The 17,611-nt window shown below is 45.7% G+C and overlaps 2 protein-coding genes across 5 annotated transcripts in view; one reads left to right on the top strand and one right to left on the bottom strand.

The window, feature by feature from the left end:
• The window catches only part of LOC105684476, a 37,333-nt gene extending 21,322 nt beyond the window's left edge, over window positions 1–16,011 (top strand). For 2 of the 4 annotated variants that reach the window (XM_048654260.1, XM_048654257.1), the window contains exons 3-5: window positions 7,803–7,848; window positions 11,414–11,731; window positions 14,397–16,011. In XM_048654260.1, the coding sequence (XP_048510217.1) occupies window positions 14,425–15,849 (1,425 nt within the window). In that variant the 5' untranslated portion in view covers window positions 7,803–7,848; window positions 11,414–11,731; window positions 14,397–14,424 and the 3' untranslated portion in view covers window positions 15,850–16,011. The remainder of the gene's footprint in view (window positions 1–7,802; window positions 7,849–11,413; window positions 11,732–14,396) is intronic. The other 2 variants (XM_048654259.1, XM_012397843.3) reach the window with 1 other exon arrangement.
• LOC105684480 (enhancer of split malpha protein-like) lies at window positions 1,401–4,248 on the bottom strand. Its single transcript, XM_048654289.1, has one exon. It carries the CDS (start codon window positions 3,717–3,719, stop codon window positions 3,219–3,221), a length of 501 nt encoding a protein of 166 aa, XP_048510246.1. The 5' UTR covers window positions 3,720–4,248; the 3' UTR covers window positions 1,401–3,218.
• Window positions 16,012–17,611: the final 1,600 nt, after the last annotated feature.

Genomic DNA, 17,611 nt, shown 5'->3' with positions numbered 1-17,611 from the left:
TCCCTCCCTCTCCCTCTCGCTCGCTCGCTCGCTCTCTCTAACGGCGAACGCGCGCTCGCGACCAAGTGGTGCTTCGATCGAGGCCGTGGGAACGTGGGAACGGACGCCGACGCCGCAAACTGGCGCTACTACAGACGCAGACGTCACGCGGGGCTCGTGGGCATCGCGAACCAACAACCGTGAGCGATAAAGACGGAGAGACGGAGAGAGAGAGGGAGAGAGAGAGAGATGGGTGGATGAGAGGGACGGAGGGATTCGGGATTCAGAGGGATCGAGAGAGTAGGTGAATCGGTTATGGAGAAGAGAAATAAATATCGGGTTGTCGTCCCTACGTGCGCGACACTCTGCGTATACACCACCCCCCTTCCCCCCCTCCCCCCCCCCCGTGTTTAACATATACATACCGTAATCGCTTGCTTCATGGGTATGTAAATATCCGCGCGTGTAATCTTATCTCGTACAGATTTAGAGACTCCTTTGCCCGCTATCCGGCTAGTGTGTGTTTTCTGTTTGCGCAAGAAAACTGCTTTGAATTATCGGCACTCCACCTTCTAGGTATCGGTCGTTTTATGTATGATGTACACGTTAACCGCGTGTGGCATAAGAACGTGGGTGTTTCGAAAAAAAACCACGCGATGTCCCGATTTACGATCCCGGTAATTATGAATCCGATTTTTCGTCCAATTACATAAATTTTAGCCGGGACTCTGCGGTTAGCGGTCGCGAATTTTCCGACTTTGACCCGGCTAAGGGGAATACCTGAATCTGCGTACGAATTTGCGATTCATCGCCTACAGCGCGAGCGAAACGGGGCGCGATTATGCGAACGTGTATAAGTTATGACGTCGAACTCCTCTTTTCTCAGTGGTTTTGACAGTATAATAACAGTAATCAACTCACGACCGCAAAGTCCGCGAATATTAACGCCTCGGCCGGCTTCGCGAAGAAAAAAATATATAAAAAAATGTACTTCCGTTATTTATTGTCGGTCATTAGAAATTTCCTGGAATTCTTTTATTCCGTTATGTTTCTCTTATCAATTTTGGTTTTTTATTTCCATCGCGATTAAATGTCGGGAATTCCCTAGAGCGATAACCGTGTTTATTCGCGATCGCGATCTTCTATTTCATTACGTGCATCTTCTCCAATCTATCGACCGGCTTGTTCGCGTCTATTAAACTTACGTCACCGTAGAAGCGCATAGGAAATCACGGCTGCAACCTCTTGCAGGCGTGCATCTGGGGTTGCATATCGTTAAGGCTCTAGACTCATCCCCTCTGGCGTGAAAACGGTGAATCTTTTGCCTCGGCCCCTCGGAATAAGGGGGATGGTTTTCGAAAGTCGCGCATTTCTCTCTCGGTTTTTGTTTTATCTCATTCTCCCTGCGCTTTTTTCCAGCTGCGACAAACCGACGAGCGTGAAACGCGTCGTTCACCTTTGGGGCGGACCGCACATATGGGGTCGGCGTATCAACCCTATCCCCGGATCGCCCTTGAATATTATTCACCCTAAAAAATAACGCGGCAGCCGTACCGTTATTTTCATTATCTACCTTGGCGGAGCATAATGTCGAACATCGGGAACCTGCGCCGGCAGTGCGCGCTCATTGTCGTCGTTCCATTGGATTATTCAGCCGATCGGGGGACGCTTTTTTCATCCCATAGTTAGAAAATCACGTTTATTCAATACTCCGGGTTCGCACCCTTCGAGGTATTCGATTCACCGCGTGGGTAAATGCACATGTGCGCAGCGCAGAGAAAACTCGCGTCCCACATATTCGGATAATTAAACGGCGCATATGGGATGCACATGTCCGAAGGTCACCTCCGAATCCGAATGCTGACAATTTTTGTACCCCGTGTAAAACGAAAAACATTCCATATTAACGGACGTCGTAATAAATACGATGCGAGTACACAGTTGATTGTAATTCATTATCAGAATTTTTGTACATGTTATTTGAAAAATAAAAAAATAAAAAACCGAAATAAATAAACAAATATTTCGAAATTTCCCTCGGTGCGTTGTGAAAAGAAAAACCGAAAGTTGTTCTCCCGCGTTCCTTTCCCACGAAGGGGTCTATAACGAGAAAGCGAGGAGATTTTTTTACGTCCGAAGATGGGTATTGAGGCCGTACGGAAACCGTGGACAATACTTTGCCCCTTGGATTTTGGCGCCGAAATTTTCAGACCCTTTCTAGGACCTGAATAAATAAGGGGCTGAAAGGATCTGGGCCTTTTTCTGACCGGGGTCTCACGTTATGAAAAGATCTCTCAACGGTCCCAGGCAAAGCCCTTTGTCGAGAAAAAGGAGGCGGTTGTTACGAAACGACCAACTGAACTGAGGTACAAGTTTTGCAGAAAACTTTTTCACTATTTTCGAATTGCAGGTGAACTGCTCTATAATATCGAACTAACGAAAACGGTATTGGAAGGATTTTGGAGAAGGAGGAGATCGCGCAACGGTTATCGAAACATCGAGACGAAATGAGATTTGTTTTTTGATAATAATAAAATTTATTTGTCAAATTGGAAGACACGTGGATATTCTATAGTTATTTATAAATATAGTATACGTGGTGGATTGGCTGGCAAATTGTAATCATATGCCGCCGTTTAAAGCCAATATCACAATACGTAATATTAATCGACATATCGTCGTTAATTCTAAGTCCCTAAATTTAATATTCTAGGTACAAATATCACAGGTGCGAAAATTCATCGGGCAATACAAATCGCACATAATATATATACGGAACATTAATTTAAATCGTAATAGGATATCGTAGTATAAATGTTCTAAAGCCTTCGATACTACTCAGAATATCGGGAATTAGGCGAGGGGCAAAGTCCTGGATATTGAGTTGAAAAATATTCGGGACCTCCGCTAACCGTAATCATAATTCTCTTGAGCAATTATCAGATAGAATATAATTTAAATATATCGTCTAAATTATTCATCACAGTTTCAAATAATTGTTCTTATATCCTAAATATATAGTCTCTGTCTCTCTCTTCGCGTCCTCCTCGTCAGCCCCGGTGAACCTCTTTTTTAATCAATGTAGAGGCCAGGGCGTATCGGACGTCGTCTTCTTCTTTCGCTTATTTTCTCGTTTTTTTTTTTTTTTTTCTTGTTTCATCTTCTCCGCAGTCTTCGTTATTATTCGTTAACGAAATGCCGGTTGAAATTCTCGGCGATTCGCAGCGGTTGTTACCGATCTAGGCTACCTGCATTTCCGGGAGTTGATTTTGCGAAAATGCACGTTCCTTGTAGCAAAGGTCACTGTCGGCCAGGGACATCGTCGTCCAGTAGAAGTCACCGGCGTGGGTATGCGCGAAGTGTACCGGGACGTAGCACTGTCCGGGTACAACGGGAACCACTGTCATTTGTCCGTCGAGGCATACGGTGATGGCCGCTCCCTCTTCCGCATCCTGAAGATCGGCGATCAGACGCTGTTCCAGAGCTTCGTTGGCGTTGTTTTGGTTGTCGACTTCCTCGGTGAATATTTCGACCTGAGGTTCGGCCCGTTGGCCTTCGATGGACTTGCTCATCTTCTTGGCGCCGTTGGAGCTCGACTTCTTGAGGAAGCGCAGCAGCGGCTTCAGTATCTTCTTTACTCGCTGACTGGAGGTCCGCTTCTTGTTGGACAACTTCAGGTTGTACAAGTTGTCGTTAAGCTCGTTCTCGCACTCGAACACGTGGCTCATGGTGGCGGCCATTTTTGGTCGTAGATTACGCAACACGTTTCTCGAACTTTTAATTGACGATGATCGGGATCAACACAAGGTCGTATCTCTACCGCGCGGTATCGGTTAGGCAGACGATATGATTATGGCGATCGGTCGATGTTGTTTTTTTTTTTTTTGTTTTTTTTTTCTATCAAGAAAATTTTCGCAACACTATATTTCGAATGGGGTTGTTTTACCAAAATTGGTTGGCTACGTCTCTACGGAGTCTGTTTGACGTTTGTGTCGGGAAAGCTAGTGAGCGAATGATGCTCTGGCCAACCACCCCGGTGCTTTTATAGGGGCCACTGACGTCACGGGGTAACTGAGTGGGGGAGGCAGGTGCGCCTTGGCTGTGGGAACTCTCCGTGTTCCAAGCTTCCCAGGGTCCACGTCGACCATCTGCCGTCGTTCTCCGATCCCCCCACGTTCACTCAAGTCCACCCCAAAGACCTTCGACACCCCCGTGCCCACCCTCGAGGAAAATAGCTTCACTTCGAAATACGGAGACCCGAAGATCACCGCCGAAACACACCCCTACCACGGAACGTCTTGCTGCGAGTCTAGACTCGTTCGTCGCCTCGGCTATCCCGCAGACTCTCCTCTTCATCTTCCCTATTTTCTCTCTCTCTCTCTCTCTCTCACTCTCTCGCCGCTCTCCCTCGGTCGTCGGAGTACGAGGGTCCGCAATATCAATTTTCCTTCCTCAGCAGATTATTTGGCAAACGTTTTTGCCCTGCCGAGTTTCATACCTAATTTTCGGAGTTACTTGACCGCATTTCCTGGATCAGGTTATACTGTCCCGAGGGCCCCCGGCACTTGTCGCTCTCCTGCAACGAAAGTTCGACGGAGTCGGAGGTCGCGGATCTCGAAGAGATCATCGAGCCCGATCAACGATTCTCCTTCCTCAATCGACCCGAAGAGCCGCTACCACGCTCGCAATTAACTCCGACGAAAAATTTTAATCGAGGTTCAGGCAGGTCGGGGACTCCGACGCACCAACTTCTTCGCCTTCTTCCGTACGGATATTTTCACGAATTTCGACCGAGGGTGATTTTCGGGGGAGGGGCGAAACTTGTTCGCGACCTTAATGATATTCCACGTTCGCCCGTATCCGTGATTGACCGTCCGTAACCGATTTTTCCGACACATGTATTTTTGTTCGCATTAGATTGCGAGGCATTGTGGTCCCCCTCGCCCCTTTGCCCCGACTGATTAGCCCCTCCGCTACTCGTAAAAAAACGCCCCGCTCGCCCTCCGCTTCGACGCGGGCACGTTTCCGTCTCCTCATTAAAATCACTCCTCACATTTTTTGAGAACCTGTTTCGGTTCGGGGGTAGCAGCTCCCTCGAATGACACATCGAAACCCGTAATCATTATTCATTACTGTTTATTTTCCACTTCAGATCCGCCGATAAAAAATCCACGCTGATCTTAACCTCCGGTGTAAATAGCGGGACGCAAGAAAGATTGTTTGTTTAAATAATACGGCAACAAACTCGGAGACGGGATAGTTCGGGGGTAGTGAAAAAACACTCCGAGTAATCCTGAAAATAAATTCGACGCGTAACGGGGCTCAAATATTTACGCGCGGTGCATTTCGGTCGTACGGGAACCTGTCGTTCGGCTAATTCCGGGGGGTCTAGGGGCTGGTGGTGCGAGGGGGATTTAGGGGTGCGGCTGCCAGTCCCTCGCAGGTAAATCACTCCCTCCGCTTGCCGACGGTACCTACGCTTGAGGAATTTATTCACCGTCGTATAACTCGGTGCGTTGCGGCGCAACAGGTGAATTTGCATTTTCCCGGGTGCGGAAAAATTTCAACGATCGTCGGACGGAGCGGAACCGGCGGTTCCAAGGTCGAACTCGTCGCGGTACGCAGTGTTTCGACGTCGCGCGTTGTACGCCCGTGATTCGTGTAGAAAATTACGCCGCCCCGGTTCCTCGCTACGAGAACAAAGCCGTTAGCCCGCAAAATTAGGTCAGTGCTGTCGCGCTTATTCGGTTTCGACCAAACCTGGTTAGAGTTACCCGCTCCCGAGGTATTAGATGTCCCGATTCATAAAACCTAAAACCTCGCATCGGCGCACCCCGTGCGCCCGACTAGGCCGCCTCGAGTTACGGACCAGTTTTCGCGATTCAAAACACGCCGAATAACAATCGGCGAGATGACGACGCAAACAACCGTTTTCTTCTCGTGCGTCGCTCGCTCGCGAAAAATACATACCCGAGGAGTTCGTCGACCGAGTGAAACGACGCTCTAATTACGTGTCTCCGAATACGTTACAGTGAAAACCAGATGAGCGGCATTTTTGAGCGACCGTTGAAATGGAATGTTCGTATTCCGGTGGAAAGGTTCCCCCGACGATCGTTACGCTCGACGATCCGTTCGTAACGTCGCGGAACACATAAATATGAAATGAAAAAATAGGGTTCGCTTTCGTGTTCTCCAGCATTTCGAAATCAATTCGAAATCGATGCGGTTAATCGATCGGCGAGTACTCGAGATTTGAAAATCTGATAATACCGTGGCACGAAGAGCGGACCCAGTTCCTCTCTTTCCTCTCCTCTTTCGCGTCCAAAAATAAAGAGGTATCTTCGTAAAGATGCCCTCGGTCTTCATTCTCGTACAGTTTTCTCTCTTTTATTTTCACCGTCTCTTCCCTCTCCGCCCCTCCGCGGCGAATGCGACAGGTAGATACCTGCGTATACCCGAATATATAAGAAGTCCCTCGGGGTGACGTCATCGGCAGGTGCAACTTGGAACTCGAGTGGAGGGCTCGCGTCCCGCTCGTATCTCTTTTCTCTCTTACTCAGGTAATGACCGATCCAGAGATCTGAAGATAGCTGCTTCTGCTCTTCATGCTGCTCGCCTAACCAACTCACTCATCTACCCCGGGGCTCTTCTTCTTCTTCTTCCTCCTCCTCCTCCTCCTCCTCCTCCTCCTCCTCTCGGTTCCTCCTCTTCACCATCGTTTCATCTCCACAACTCGCTTTTCTGATTCCCGTTTTACTCTTCCCTACGCGTTTCACCTCCTAGTATTTGGTTACGCTTCGTTAGGACCATCGGAAATTCTACGCTTTTATGAATCTAGCGTAGATAAAACCGTAGATCTCGGGGTCCTCCCTCTTCTCAGTCTTGCTTTTGTAACGGACACGGCAACAAGTTATGGTCATCAACATCCGCAATTCTTATCAAATCAAAATTCTATAAACGTACGACCTTATTTTTCATTTTTCCAATATTTTCGACGTCTCCGAAAATATTTCAAAGGGTTCAACACTTTCGTCCACATCCACGTAGAGAGACCGAAGAGATTTTTGTCGAAGTGGTAGGACGTGGGTTTGGATGGAAAAAGGAAAAAGAATTGGAAAAAAATTAAACTGCCCCTTCAACGCATGTGATATTCGTACCCTCCGGCAAGTTACGCCGACATACCTATGTGTATAACGTAAAATATTATTATACAGGTACGGTGGAAGGCGCAGGGCGCGGGGTTTACGGCGGCGAGCCCGGGGCTAAAAATAGAATCCTGACTACCGTATTCTCATTTTCTTTTCTTTTTTCATTTCGTTCGACTTCGGGTTTTTTTTTACCTCTGATTTTCTCCATCCACGGTGATCGGGGGGGGGGGAGGAGGTTCGTGTAATCGTTTTGGGCAGGTAGACACCAGTTACCAGTTTTGGATAGACATCTTTCTAATTTGAATTTTATCTTCTCATCTCGCTCTCTTTTCTTCTTCTAATTCCCATTTCTCCCTCTTCTATTACCATTTCATCTCATTCTTTTTTCTTGTTCTTACGCTCAAGCATTACGGAAGGGGTGAATTTATTGCTACCCGCATCTATTAGATCCTCCTATTACCATTTCTTTTTCATTTTTCTTCACTTATTAAATTTTTATTTTTTCTCTCTCCCGTCCCTGTGAGGTACACATGATTTTTCTACATACGTCGAGGGACGTAGGGCCTCGTATGATTTGGTTTCTGAATGATGATCGCTGCCTCTCTTATTTATTTGTATACTTCTGTCTTGCAGTTTAATCGAAAAACCTTATTGTTTTTTTTTTTATCGTTTCAGGTGAGTGCGGTCTTAAGACGTTCGGACCATCCCGACACTCGTCAAGGTATAAAAATTTGAATTTGTTCGGTCCTTTCACTTTTACTTGAAAATTAGCGGCAGTCGCTGTGGTTTATTCCGAGGTGATACTGTGATATTTTATTAGTAATAAGGGGGGATGAAATATTTGTGAGGTAACGTTTCTTATGCTTTTGCGGAGCTGTACAAGGGATCGTAGCTGCGTAGGGTGGAGAGGAGGGAAATATGAGGAAAAAAAGGATAAAGAAAGGGGAAAAATAGAGAGGCACCCCCGCTAGGGAATCCTTTGAATCCAGGACCGGTCGTCGGATTATCGACGCAGAGGTCTCCGTCCTCTCCCCTTGTGCTATAGAAATATTGAAAGAAGTATTATAGAGGGGGGAGGGGGAAGCGGGAAGCCCGGACAATTCCTCGATCCTTTGAGGGATCCCGATGGATGCACGGCGACCAACGGACCGAAAGGGATGCAATACATATTATTCAAAATCACGAAAATCTCGCGTGGAATTTTTAGTTAAATCTTCCCCATTGAAACGCCTAGATGCATATCTTACGGATCCCCCCGGTCCTGACCTCCACCCTTCACCCTCCACCCTTCAACCTCCGCCACTCGATCTCCGTTGTAGAGAACCGTAGGGTTGCGGGTTTCTTTACAATTTTTCAACCACCCCCCCGACGCAGCGGCGTAAGGGTGCAGGATTTCAGGTGAGTTTTTCAGCTACTATACACGGCACGAATACGAAAAGGGTCAAGTCGAACAATGCCCCCGATATTTTTTTTCCCTTCCATTCTTTACCTACCCCATTTATGCGCCTAGACGTGCAGCGCGGTGCAGTTTGGGCTCAGGTTTAGATTCAGGCATTGGTGGAAAGGTGCGGGTGAATACGGGGACCACTTTCATCATAATCGCGCGATGCGTGCGGAACGCAATCGAAAGAAACTGGTCGTAAGCAGCGAATAGCACTGTACGAGTATTTCACCCTCTCAATACCTTCGGAATCAATGCATTTCGATTCAGACTTGTCAGCCCGAATATCTGCACAAGGGTTTTTCGGAAAAATATGTTTTTTTTTCGAAAATTCCATTTCACAGCTTCGCAACCTTGCAGCTTCACCTTTCACTGAATTTTTCATCGCCAAAAATAAACCCGAAGAAACGCACCGCGGTACATTTTCACGAACGCCTCGTCGTTGTGACGTCCAATTTTGATATCGAATGTCCAAAATAATGAAGATTTCCCGATTAATTCGGGTATCCACATGCCGCTACACTTGTCGTTCGCCAATCCTTTCTTTTCTTTGTCCTCCCTTTTCTGTAATGGGGTTAGAGGGCTCACCCCTTTCGTCTGGAACCCGAGCCCCCTTAACCCTTTGACACAGGTGAATTCGCCCGCTAAATCCCTTTCTATTGTGACGGCTTTTCCGCTAACCCTTTTCTACTACTTTCCGCCCCTCTACCGCAGCACCGGGAATTCCATACTTGTGGGTTCCGCTAAGTAAAGGGTTCGCTTGCTCTGTGACCTAGAAGATCAAACGGGCTTAGCGACCGTAAAAGTGCATTAAAATGTTCCTGAGGGTATCAAGGCAAGTGTGCAATTAATTGCCGGAAATTATTTTACCCGTAAACTTTTTCCGATCAATTTATACCGCAATCGGAAGCTCCTTACGACCCTAGTTCTGGGTTCTTTTTTTTTCACGATCAGATTCATCGATCTGTTTATCGGATACGTAGCCTGCGCAATGATATCGGTAAGGTGATGCCGTAATTTTTTCCTCCTCCATTTTTTTTTTCGCTGCAGATTTTCATGGACAGGTCCTTGCAGGATTCAACCTGCAAGGTATACAGATGCATCTCCAGAGATGGAGGTCGAGGTTTTTTCTCCCGGTGTAAGAAAGTCGAACAAGTTCGAACGCGTTCTCGCCGATGCAGGTCGCAGACCTTTTTTTTCACGATGCACCTAAATATCCGGGACAAAAGATGAGCGAAATGGAAATTTTCTTTTTTCAATGCAATTGTTACGCCATAGAAATGCACTTTCGAACGCTTACATATTTCCGGAAAGAATTACGCAAGTTTCAACATGCCGAAATCTTTTTGCGCGGGAGTCTTTTGTTAACGAATGAAAATTCATTGCGAGGTAATTTGTTCGTTCTATCGAAAAATTGCGATAATTGTTTCAAATCATTCTCCGATGTCCTCCGGTTTCGAGTACGTTTCATCCGCCGCAGGTAGATTCGGGCTTGATACACTCGTTCGAATTGAAGTGGCTATTGTACAGGCCGATAAACGATTTGAAGAGAATCTATCTAAACCCAGTGTAAATTTGCAGATCAATCGAACGAGTAAATGCTCAATAAATATCTGATTGCAAATATTGGCAGAGTGACTGGGTTTAGGTATAAACAGTATAAATAAGAGAACGCGAATCTACGCGGTCGCAGCCGCACTTCGACCGATCGGAAATCGTTTGTACAAACTTTACTCGAGTTCTGTGCAAGCTAGGACGTTTTTCTTCGTGGCGTATAATACAGAGTGCGGGCACGTTACAGGCGTGCTTGTGTAAAGATTATTTATACACGTACGCGTATTTATATGTTATTGGCGATTCTTCACGAAGTAGGAGGAAGGAGACCGTTCCGCACGGTTATCTGCATCGTTTCAATGGAAACTTCGGAAAACTCGGAAGAGCCGATCGAACCTGGCGAACGGGCGCGCTATTATGCGGCCCTAAGTAAACACTGACGAAATCTTCAACAATATTTCCTGCCCTTCTTGGCGTGTTGCAGCAGCTAAGCAAACACGTCGATACTTTTGAATATACTTGGACCGTGCGTAGTTTCATTATATCGTGAACACGTTGTTAAGAAAGTAAAAGCTACGCGACGTGGAATTACGATAGACGGAAAATATATTTGGAGAAAATTTTCACAATGGACTCTGAATTCGAAAAAAGTATTTCCCTTTATTCGCTTTTTACACATCTCCGTTTTATAACTTCCCTCGGCCGAAGGATTACGGTAATAAATGATTTATGCGATCCGTACCGGCGCGGCGGTACCTCGGGCTCTGCTCTGCTCCCCCTTTTTATGTATAATGCATGGCGAGATATCGGTGAACGGTGACCGGTAGCAGTTCTACGATTTCTATCGCAGGATTAGCCGAACCGTGTCATCGCTGTATCCTGTCTAAGAAATCCCCGCATCCCAGAGGACCTTAAATTTTATCCGACCCAAAGTACGGACGGAACTGACTCGTATAAAAAATCGGGCGGGTTGTTCGGACCAAAAGCGTAAACATTTTCCTTTTTTTTTATTATTCAAAACTTGGGCAATTTTTTTTTTTTCCACAAAGACCGAGCTTCGGAGTGCAGATTTTTTCGAACCCCCGAAGCTCCTAGAAAGAAATCAAATTAGCAATTGTATGATAAATCGGTACTAGCTTCCGAAGCAAAAAGGATAATGAGGTCGAAGGGTCTGAAAAGTTGCCTTCCCGGTCCTAAAATCTCTGAGAAACGAGGATTCTCAATTCTCTTCCTTATTTCTATTTCGTTTTACTTTTCATTCTTCCTTCCCTTCTTCTTTCGATTTCCTTAGGACTCACCACGATTTCTTTGGCGGTTTGGGAGTTGTGGGCGGAGCGGTAAACCTTCGAATAGTTCGGCTCATGCACCGCGATCCGGTACTCGGTCTTCGGCTAAGGGCCAGGGATCCGACTCACAAGCGAAGAATTGATACACGTGCACCGGGATGAGTCAGAAACCCTCAGGACCCGACGCTCGGAGTGTGGAGGGTAAGAGGGCCTAGATTACTGTGCCCAGATAAAGACTCGGCCCTCCAGGGCCGCGCCTACTCCACGGAGTCCTTAAAAAGAAAATCATCTCGTCGACTCGGGAGAGCGAGAAAGTTCGTTCGGTAAATTTTACTCTTATTTTTTACTCGTGAAAGTTAAGGATTTTTACGAAAATTGGTTTCATCTGATGCCGGATGAAATGGGGCAGAAACTTTTCATCTTTGTTTTTATATTTTTCTCGTACCCACCCCGCGCGTCCCTGGGTGCCTCGTCTATCTCATCTATCGTTGCCAGCTCTTGGCTAGAGACCTGCGAGTTGGAAGGACCGAGGGAGCGGAGGTTTATTTTTTGCTTTTGTTTTTCCCCCCCTGGACCCCGGTACCCATTAGAACACGTGCAACCAGAAACCAGCAACTAGCCAACTACCTTATACCCATGACTGCGTCTCTGCCCACCTCAAACCACCACAACAAGTGCCCCATCAACGCCCATCAACGCCGTAGGACCCGAACGAGACAAAAAAAAAAAAAGATGAAAAGTTATAAAATAAAAAAAAAACCATGCAAGGAACGGAAAAAAAACAAGCTTCAAATCATCTCCCGTACCATTTAGGGGTTCTCACTTTAGAAATTTTGAAAACTTATCGCATACGTGTGGAATTAATTGGATTTAGTTGAATAACTGATTTTAATTATCGGTTCGAATGGTGATTTTTGAATTATCGATATTCGATTGAATAATGAGGTAAGTGTTGTGACTTTTTTTTTTTATTAACACTACAAAAAACAGACAAAATATTCTATAGCAGGTATTTATCTCTCGCTGGCTGGTGTCTATTTCTCCTCTCGCAAGACTTTTTCAGACAAAAAAAGTCAAATTGGTGATATTTTCCCCTTTTTTTTTCATGTAGATGGGATAAAAACTGGAAGCAAAAAATATTCAGTGAGATTATAAGGCGATTTTGAAGAGTCTCTCAGAATCGTTTTCCTCATTTTTATTTTAGCTCCATTTTTTATGCTCTTCCCTTTTCCGCCCTGTTCCGTACCACGCCAGTTCTTAACGTTTAAAAGTTGTCTCGGAAAAATCATCTGAGAAAAGAAAAAAGACTCGACGAGATTCACGTCCAACGGTTTGTGCGCCTTGCCTTTGACGCGAGTCTGCTTTGCTCTTTCAGAATTGGGTGTTATAAATAATGCCGAACTCTATACGGTATAGAAGTAGGTTTTCGCGGCGAATAATGCGAATGGATGGATGTACGTAGGTGGGTATTGTCAATTGTAATAGGCAAAAGGCACGAAAGTGGTTGCGACCTGTCGTCACGGAATATTAGACCGAGTTCGGTGAAAGGAATCAAAGACATTGCCGCCCCTGAAAACGTAGACTCGAAATTGGCGTGTCGGTCGCATGAAAAACTAGGGAATATAGAAACGGCTCCTTTTCACAGTTTTTCCCCCGCCGGATCAACCGACGTTGACTAGTCTCCGCACGTTTGATCCTGACGCATTGACCACCCTGCAACTAAAACGCGTAACGATCCTCGGGTATGACTGCAGCTTCTGAAGGCGAAATCGGCGTGACCGTGTGTCTTTGACAAAAATTCTTTGAGAAGGATTTTTATCGCGACGTATAAAGGCAAATTTCGAACACCTTTTGCTCGCCCGCACCACGAGCGCCGTCCGACACGTTTTCTCATTTTTATATTCCCTTTCCAAAAAGGGACGAATCGAATCGACGACAATAAGCGACAAACAATTTCGGTAACGTTCTACCCAAACGTCCGATGAAAATTGGCGCGAAAATAGTTTTGCCAACCGTGGAACATCCCGTGGATAATTATTTCGATCTAGAACTAAGTTCGCGTATAATTTTTTCTTACATTCCAATTTTCGTTTTCAAACCATCACCCTCTTAACACTCGAGGACCAATTCGAGACTCGCCAGAAACTAATTTGCAACGCCTCTTTCGTACATCTTTTCAACCGATTTGTAAATAAAACTTCACTTTGCTTTTATTTTATCGTATCGTTTATTCGAGGGCATGACAAGAAAAAACAAAAAAACCAACGAATCTCGTTCAATTGAACTTGAAAAAAATTACGTAGCGCGATCGGTCGTTTGAAAATTTCTGGTTGCCAGGCTCCGAAAACCTTTTCGCGCGTCTTTTTTTCTGTAGGGGAACAATAATTCGTGCTTCTTCTCGTCTAGTTGCGCTTTGAATCGGCTCGTTAGATTTCTCCAGCGGTGCGTGAACTATATTTGCCAAATATTTTTTCCTCCTCCGTCTTGATCCCGAAGTTTGTTAGAATTTGGAGCTTAGAAGCCGGGTAAAAATCTGGCCCCGCTTTACCCGACTCGGGGTCTTGACCCACCTCAATTCTAAACGATCTGGATCGACGAGCGTCGATGCCGCTCCTGAATAAAGCTGAAAATGCCAACGGATTATCTTCAGGGTGTTAAAACGTTACGCATCGCTGAGTCGGATCACGTTTTACCATCGCATGAATGGCGGTCATGGTTATGTACCTCGTAGAAAATACACTAAATATACATACGCTTACGGTATATCTCGAGATTAGTCACCTTCGATGGGGGCGTCCATTCAATTCTCGTTTTATTATTATTTTTTTTTCTTCTTCTACTCGATCCTGAACAATATGTGGATAAATCCTTCGCAGCGTCGCGTGTACAGTGAAGGAAAGTTTCTAGAAACGGGATAATTGCAAAGTAGATATTATTACGTGTGTATGAATTGCGAGATTGTTCAATTGCGAACTCGTGTAATTCCAGGCGACCTTCGGACAGCTGACGAGCTACAATGGGGAAATTGAGGCAACCAATACCCCTGCTAAAGATGTCTATCGATGTTCTGCTTGTGTTGCTATTGGAACATTGCGAATGTATCGCCGCTGCCGATGGTTCCGCGAAGGACGTTTCTCGATACATCGTTATATTCCGAGACAAGATATGCAGATACATGCCGTGGTATTTATTGGCGGACTTCTGCCGCACGTTTCTGGACAAATTTCATTCGATTCCCCGGCTATCGGACCACCGCGAAGCTGCCTTGGAAATCGTGATGGACATCGAGATCCGCGGGCTGCGATTCGAAGGCCCGATGACCGCTTATCTTGACCCTCGCGACGCTCGTCGGATGAGGGAGCTAACCGCACTTGATATGGTGGGCTCTTGGACGTCGAAATACGACATGACCGATATCCTTCAACTTCTTCACTTGACGGAACTCACCTCCTTCAAACAATGGGATTGCACCGATAGAGCGCTAGAGATAATAGGGCGGGAATGTCCGAAGCTAGAAATTTTATGCCTTCCCGGATCGAATCGAGTAACCGACATAGGTCTGCGAAATCTGACCAGGTGCTCCAGTCTACGTTACGTCGACGTATCGGAATCTATGGTTACCCGCCAAGGTGTCAACCATTTGCTATCGACGAATAGCAAAATAGACACGTTGTTGTGCTCTGAAGTTCGCTTCGAGTACAGAAGCAGCATCCTGTCTTTCTTGGACCCATTCGTTTACCCCTCCATGAAGTCTCTCGTTATCAGGTCGTCGGAACCATTTACTTCGGCACATTTGAATCGCATCGTCGCAAAGTTTCCCAATTTAACTTCGATTCGAATCTATTCGGTAATTACCGGAGACCTGAACGCACTCGAGTCTCTAGGCAAACTCAAGGTAATTGAGTTGGATTATGGGTATTACGACGAACCCCTGTCATCTCGCCTCGTCTCAGCCGTTACGTGGAATAATATGGAGCAATTATTGAGGTTGATCGGCACGAATATCACCACATTGAAATTGGGAATGTACGAAAGAAGTTTTTACTTTCGTCAACTTCATCTGAATTTTATGTTCAATTGTTGTCCGAATATCGAGTATTTGGAATTCTTGCTAGCCGGTACCGGTCGGTGGTTTGTGCCGTCATTTCAGAAATTGAAAGAGTTGAAATGCCATCAACCTGACGTCGACACTACGGATGAAGATGCTCTCGCGGTTGTGGAATTTGACGAGATGCCGGCACTCGAAACTCTTTGGTTGACCGGTGTGCAAGATCTGAATCTGAATCACCTGGTATTCGACCATAAGAAATTTCCAAACTTGACCGTTCTCGAAATTATGATACCGAATAACCTTCACGTGCTCGCTGAAATTAGGGAGATGATAAAAATCAACAATCTGGATTTTGAGATCAGAGACTACCGGGATCACTGGTACGAGTAATGACCGATGAGAATTTTTCTATTTACTTCAATGTACCTTTCTCCAACTGACATTAAACTTAAGTTAAAAATAACTTGTAAACTAAAAGTTGTTGCGGAATTAATTTAAGGACGCTTTTCGTATGTATATTTTTGCGCAAAGAACACGAATACGTCGATGAAATTAAGTTGGGAATAAATCCCATCGAAATGTCTTTGATTTTTCAATTTTTGCAGCGATAAATTGGCGATAACTCGGTCAATTTTGTAGATAGATCAATTTAACTTGCAGATTCGGATTCGATCCCCTTGGGTTTGTTTCGATTTTTGGGCCAAAAATGAAGTATTTTCAAAATCGATCATACGACGCTTTTCTAACGTATTTTGACCCCAGGAACACAAATCCGTCAACTAAATTAATCGAGATATCCTCCCAAGATGTCAAAAACAGTTTCATCAAGTTCAAAAAATAGTTTGCAAAAAGCGGTCCGTTTGACGTGTGGAATGCCACATGTGTATATCTGGTGTACCGAAATATGCGCGACGCATACGTAATTGCGTATTATTAATAACCCTCAGGATTTATTCCAAGTTCAAACATCTTTGGCCGAACTTGCGATTCTCTGTTGTGTCACGGGCAACAGTCGCTCGAAAAAGAGGGTCAAGGGGAGGGCCGATTGCATTTGGCTGACAATGAGACGATCTGCCCTGCTGTTTGACATAAATTGCGCATGCGTATCGTTTTCGTAATGTATCACTAATAATCATTCTCTTCGATACATTGATAGACGAGAGTTTGCGGTGTTAGAGAGCTTCGAGCTACCGCAGTTACGAGGAACTCGATAAATAATTTCTTACAAGTGTTCGTTACAATCCGAGATCACGGAACGCTGATTAACGATTCGAAAGATCGGATCCTCTTTGGCATACTGCCGAATCTTCAAAGTTCAGCGTTACTCCCATTGAACACTAGCGAGACTAATTATGTAAGTGAGCAGGCCTTATTGCTACTCGAATGTGAGATAATTTATCCTCCGAATCAAAATCAGATTATTTTATCACATGAATTCCCACCATTGCCTCGGTCAACTTCTCTATTTGCAGAGCGACTCGCCGATATGCCCAAGCTTCGGCAGCCCACCACTTTACGAGAAAGATCGTTCAACGTCCTCGTCGCACATGTTGTTTATTGTTGCGACAGTCTCAGTGTTAACTCCTATTTAAGGAGTCTCCGCGAGGGCGTTGCCGACATCAAAAAGCTCGTTTACAGTCACGTGCCTGTGATCCTGTTCGCCGAGTTCTGCCAGAGATTTTTAAGTGGTTTCTACGATAGCGGTGCGCGCCGCAGTCGAGAGCGCCCCGAAAGCCACTACAAAGCTGCGCTTGAAATGATTATGGACGTGAAAATTGCCGGATTGCGGTGCGAGGGTCATATCCTACGTTTTCTGAGCCCTCGTGACGCCGATCGATTACTCGGACCGAACGTCCTGGACCTTCGTGATGTTCGGAAAAACACACCCAGGAATCTGAACTGCTTCCGTTTCGAAAATCTCACCACATTCATTCTCCCCAGGATATGTAGCGATTCCGACTTGGAGATAATCGGATCGCGCTGCCCCAAGCTTCAATTCTTGTGCGTGGAAGAATCGAAAATGGTGACGGACAAGGGACTCCTTGCCCTGATCGGATGCTCGGAATTGCGAGTCCTCGATCTTCACTATTGCGCGGTGACGGACGACGGCGTGAACGCGCTGCTTGCGGCGAATTGTAAAATTGAGGAGTTC

The sequence above is a fragment of the Athalia rosae genome, chromosome 4 (genome assembly GCF_917208135.1).
Source record: "Athalia rosae chromosome 4, iyAthRosa1.1, whole genome shotgun sequence".
Classification (NCBI taxonomy): domain Eukaryota; kingdom Metazoa; phylum Arthropoda; class Insecta; order Hymenoptera; family Athaliidae; genus Athalia; species Athalia rosae.
Note: the sequence above shows the minus strand (reverse complement) of the source record. Positions and strands in the feature narration are given on the sequence as shown.

Bases quoted from the DNA above. Each gene is read 5' to 3' on its own strand.
- LOC105684480 (XM_048654289.1), bottom strand. From the start codon at position 3,719: ATGGCCGCCACCATGAGCCACGTGTTCGAGTGCGAGAACGAGCTTAAC.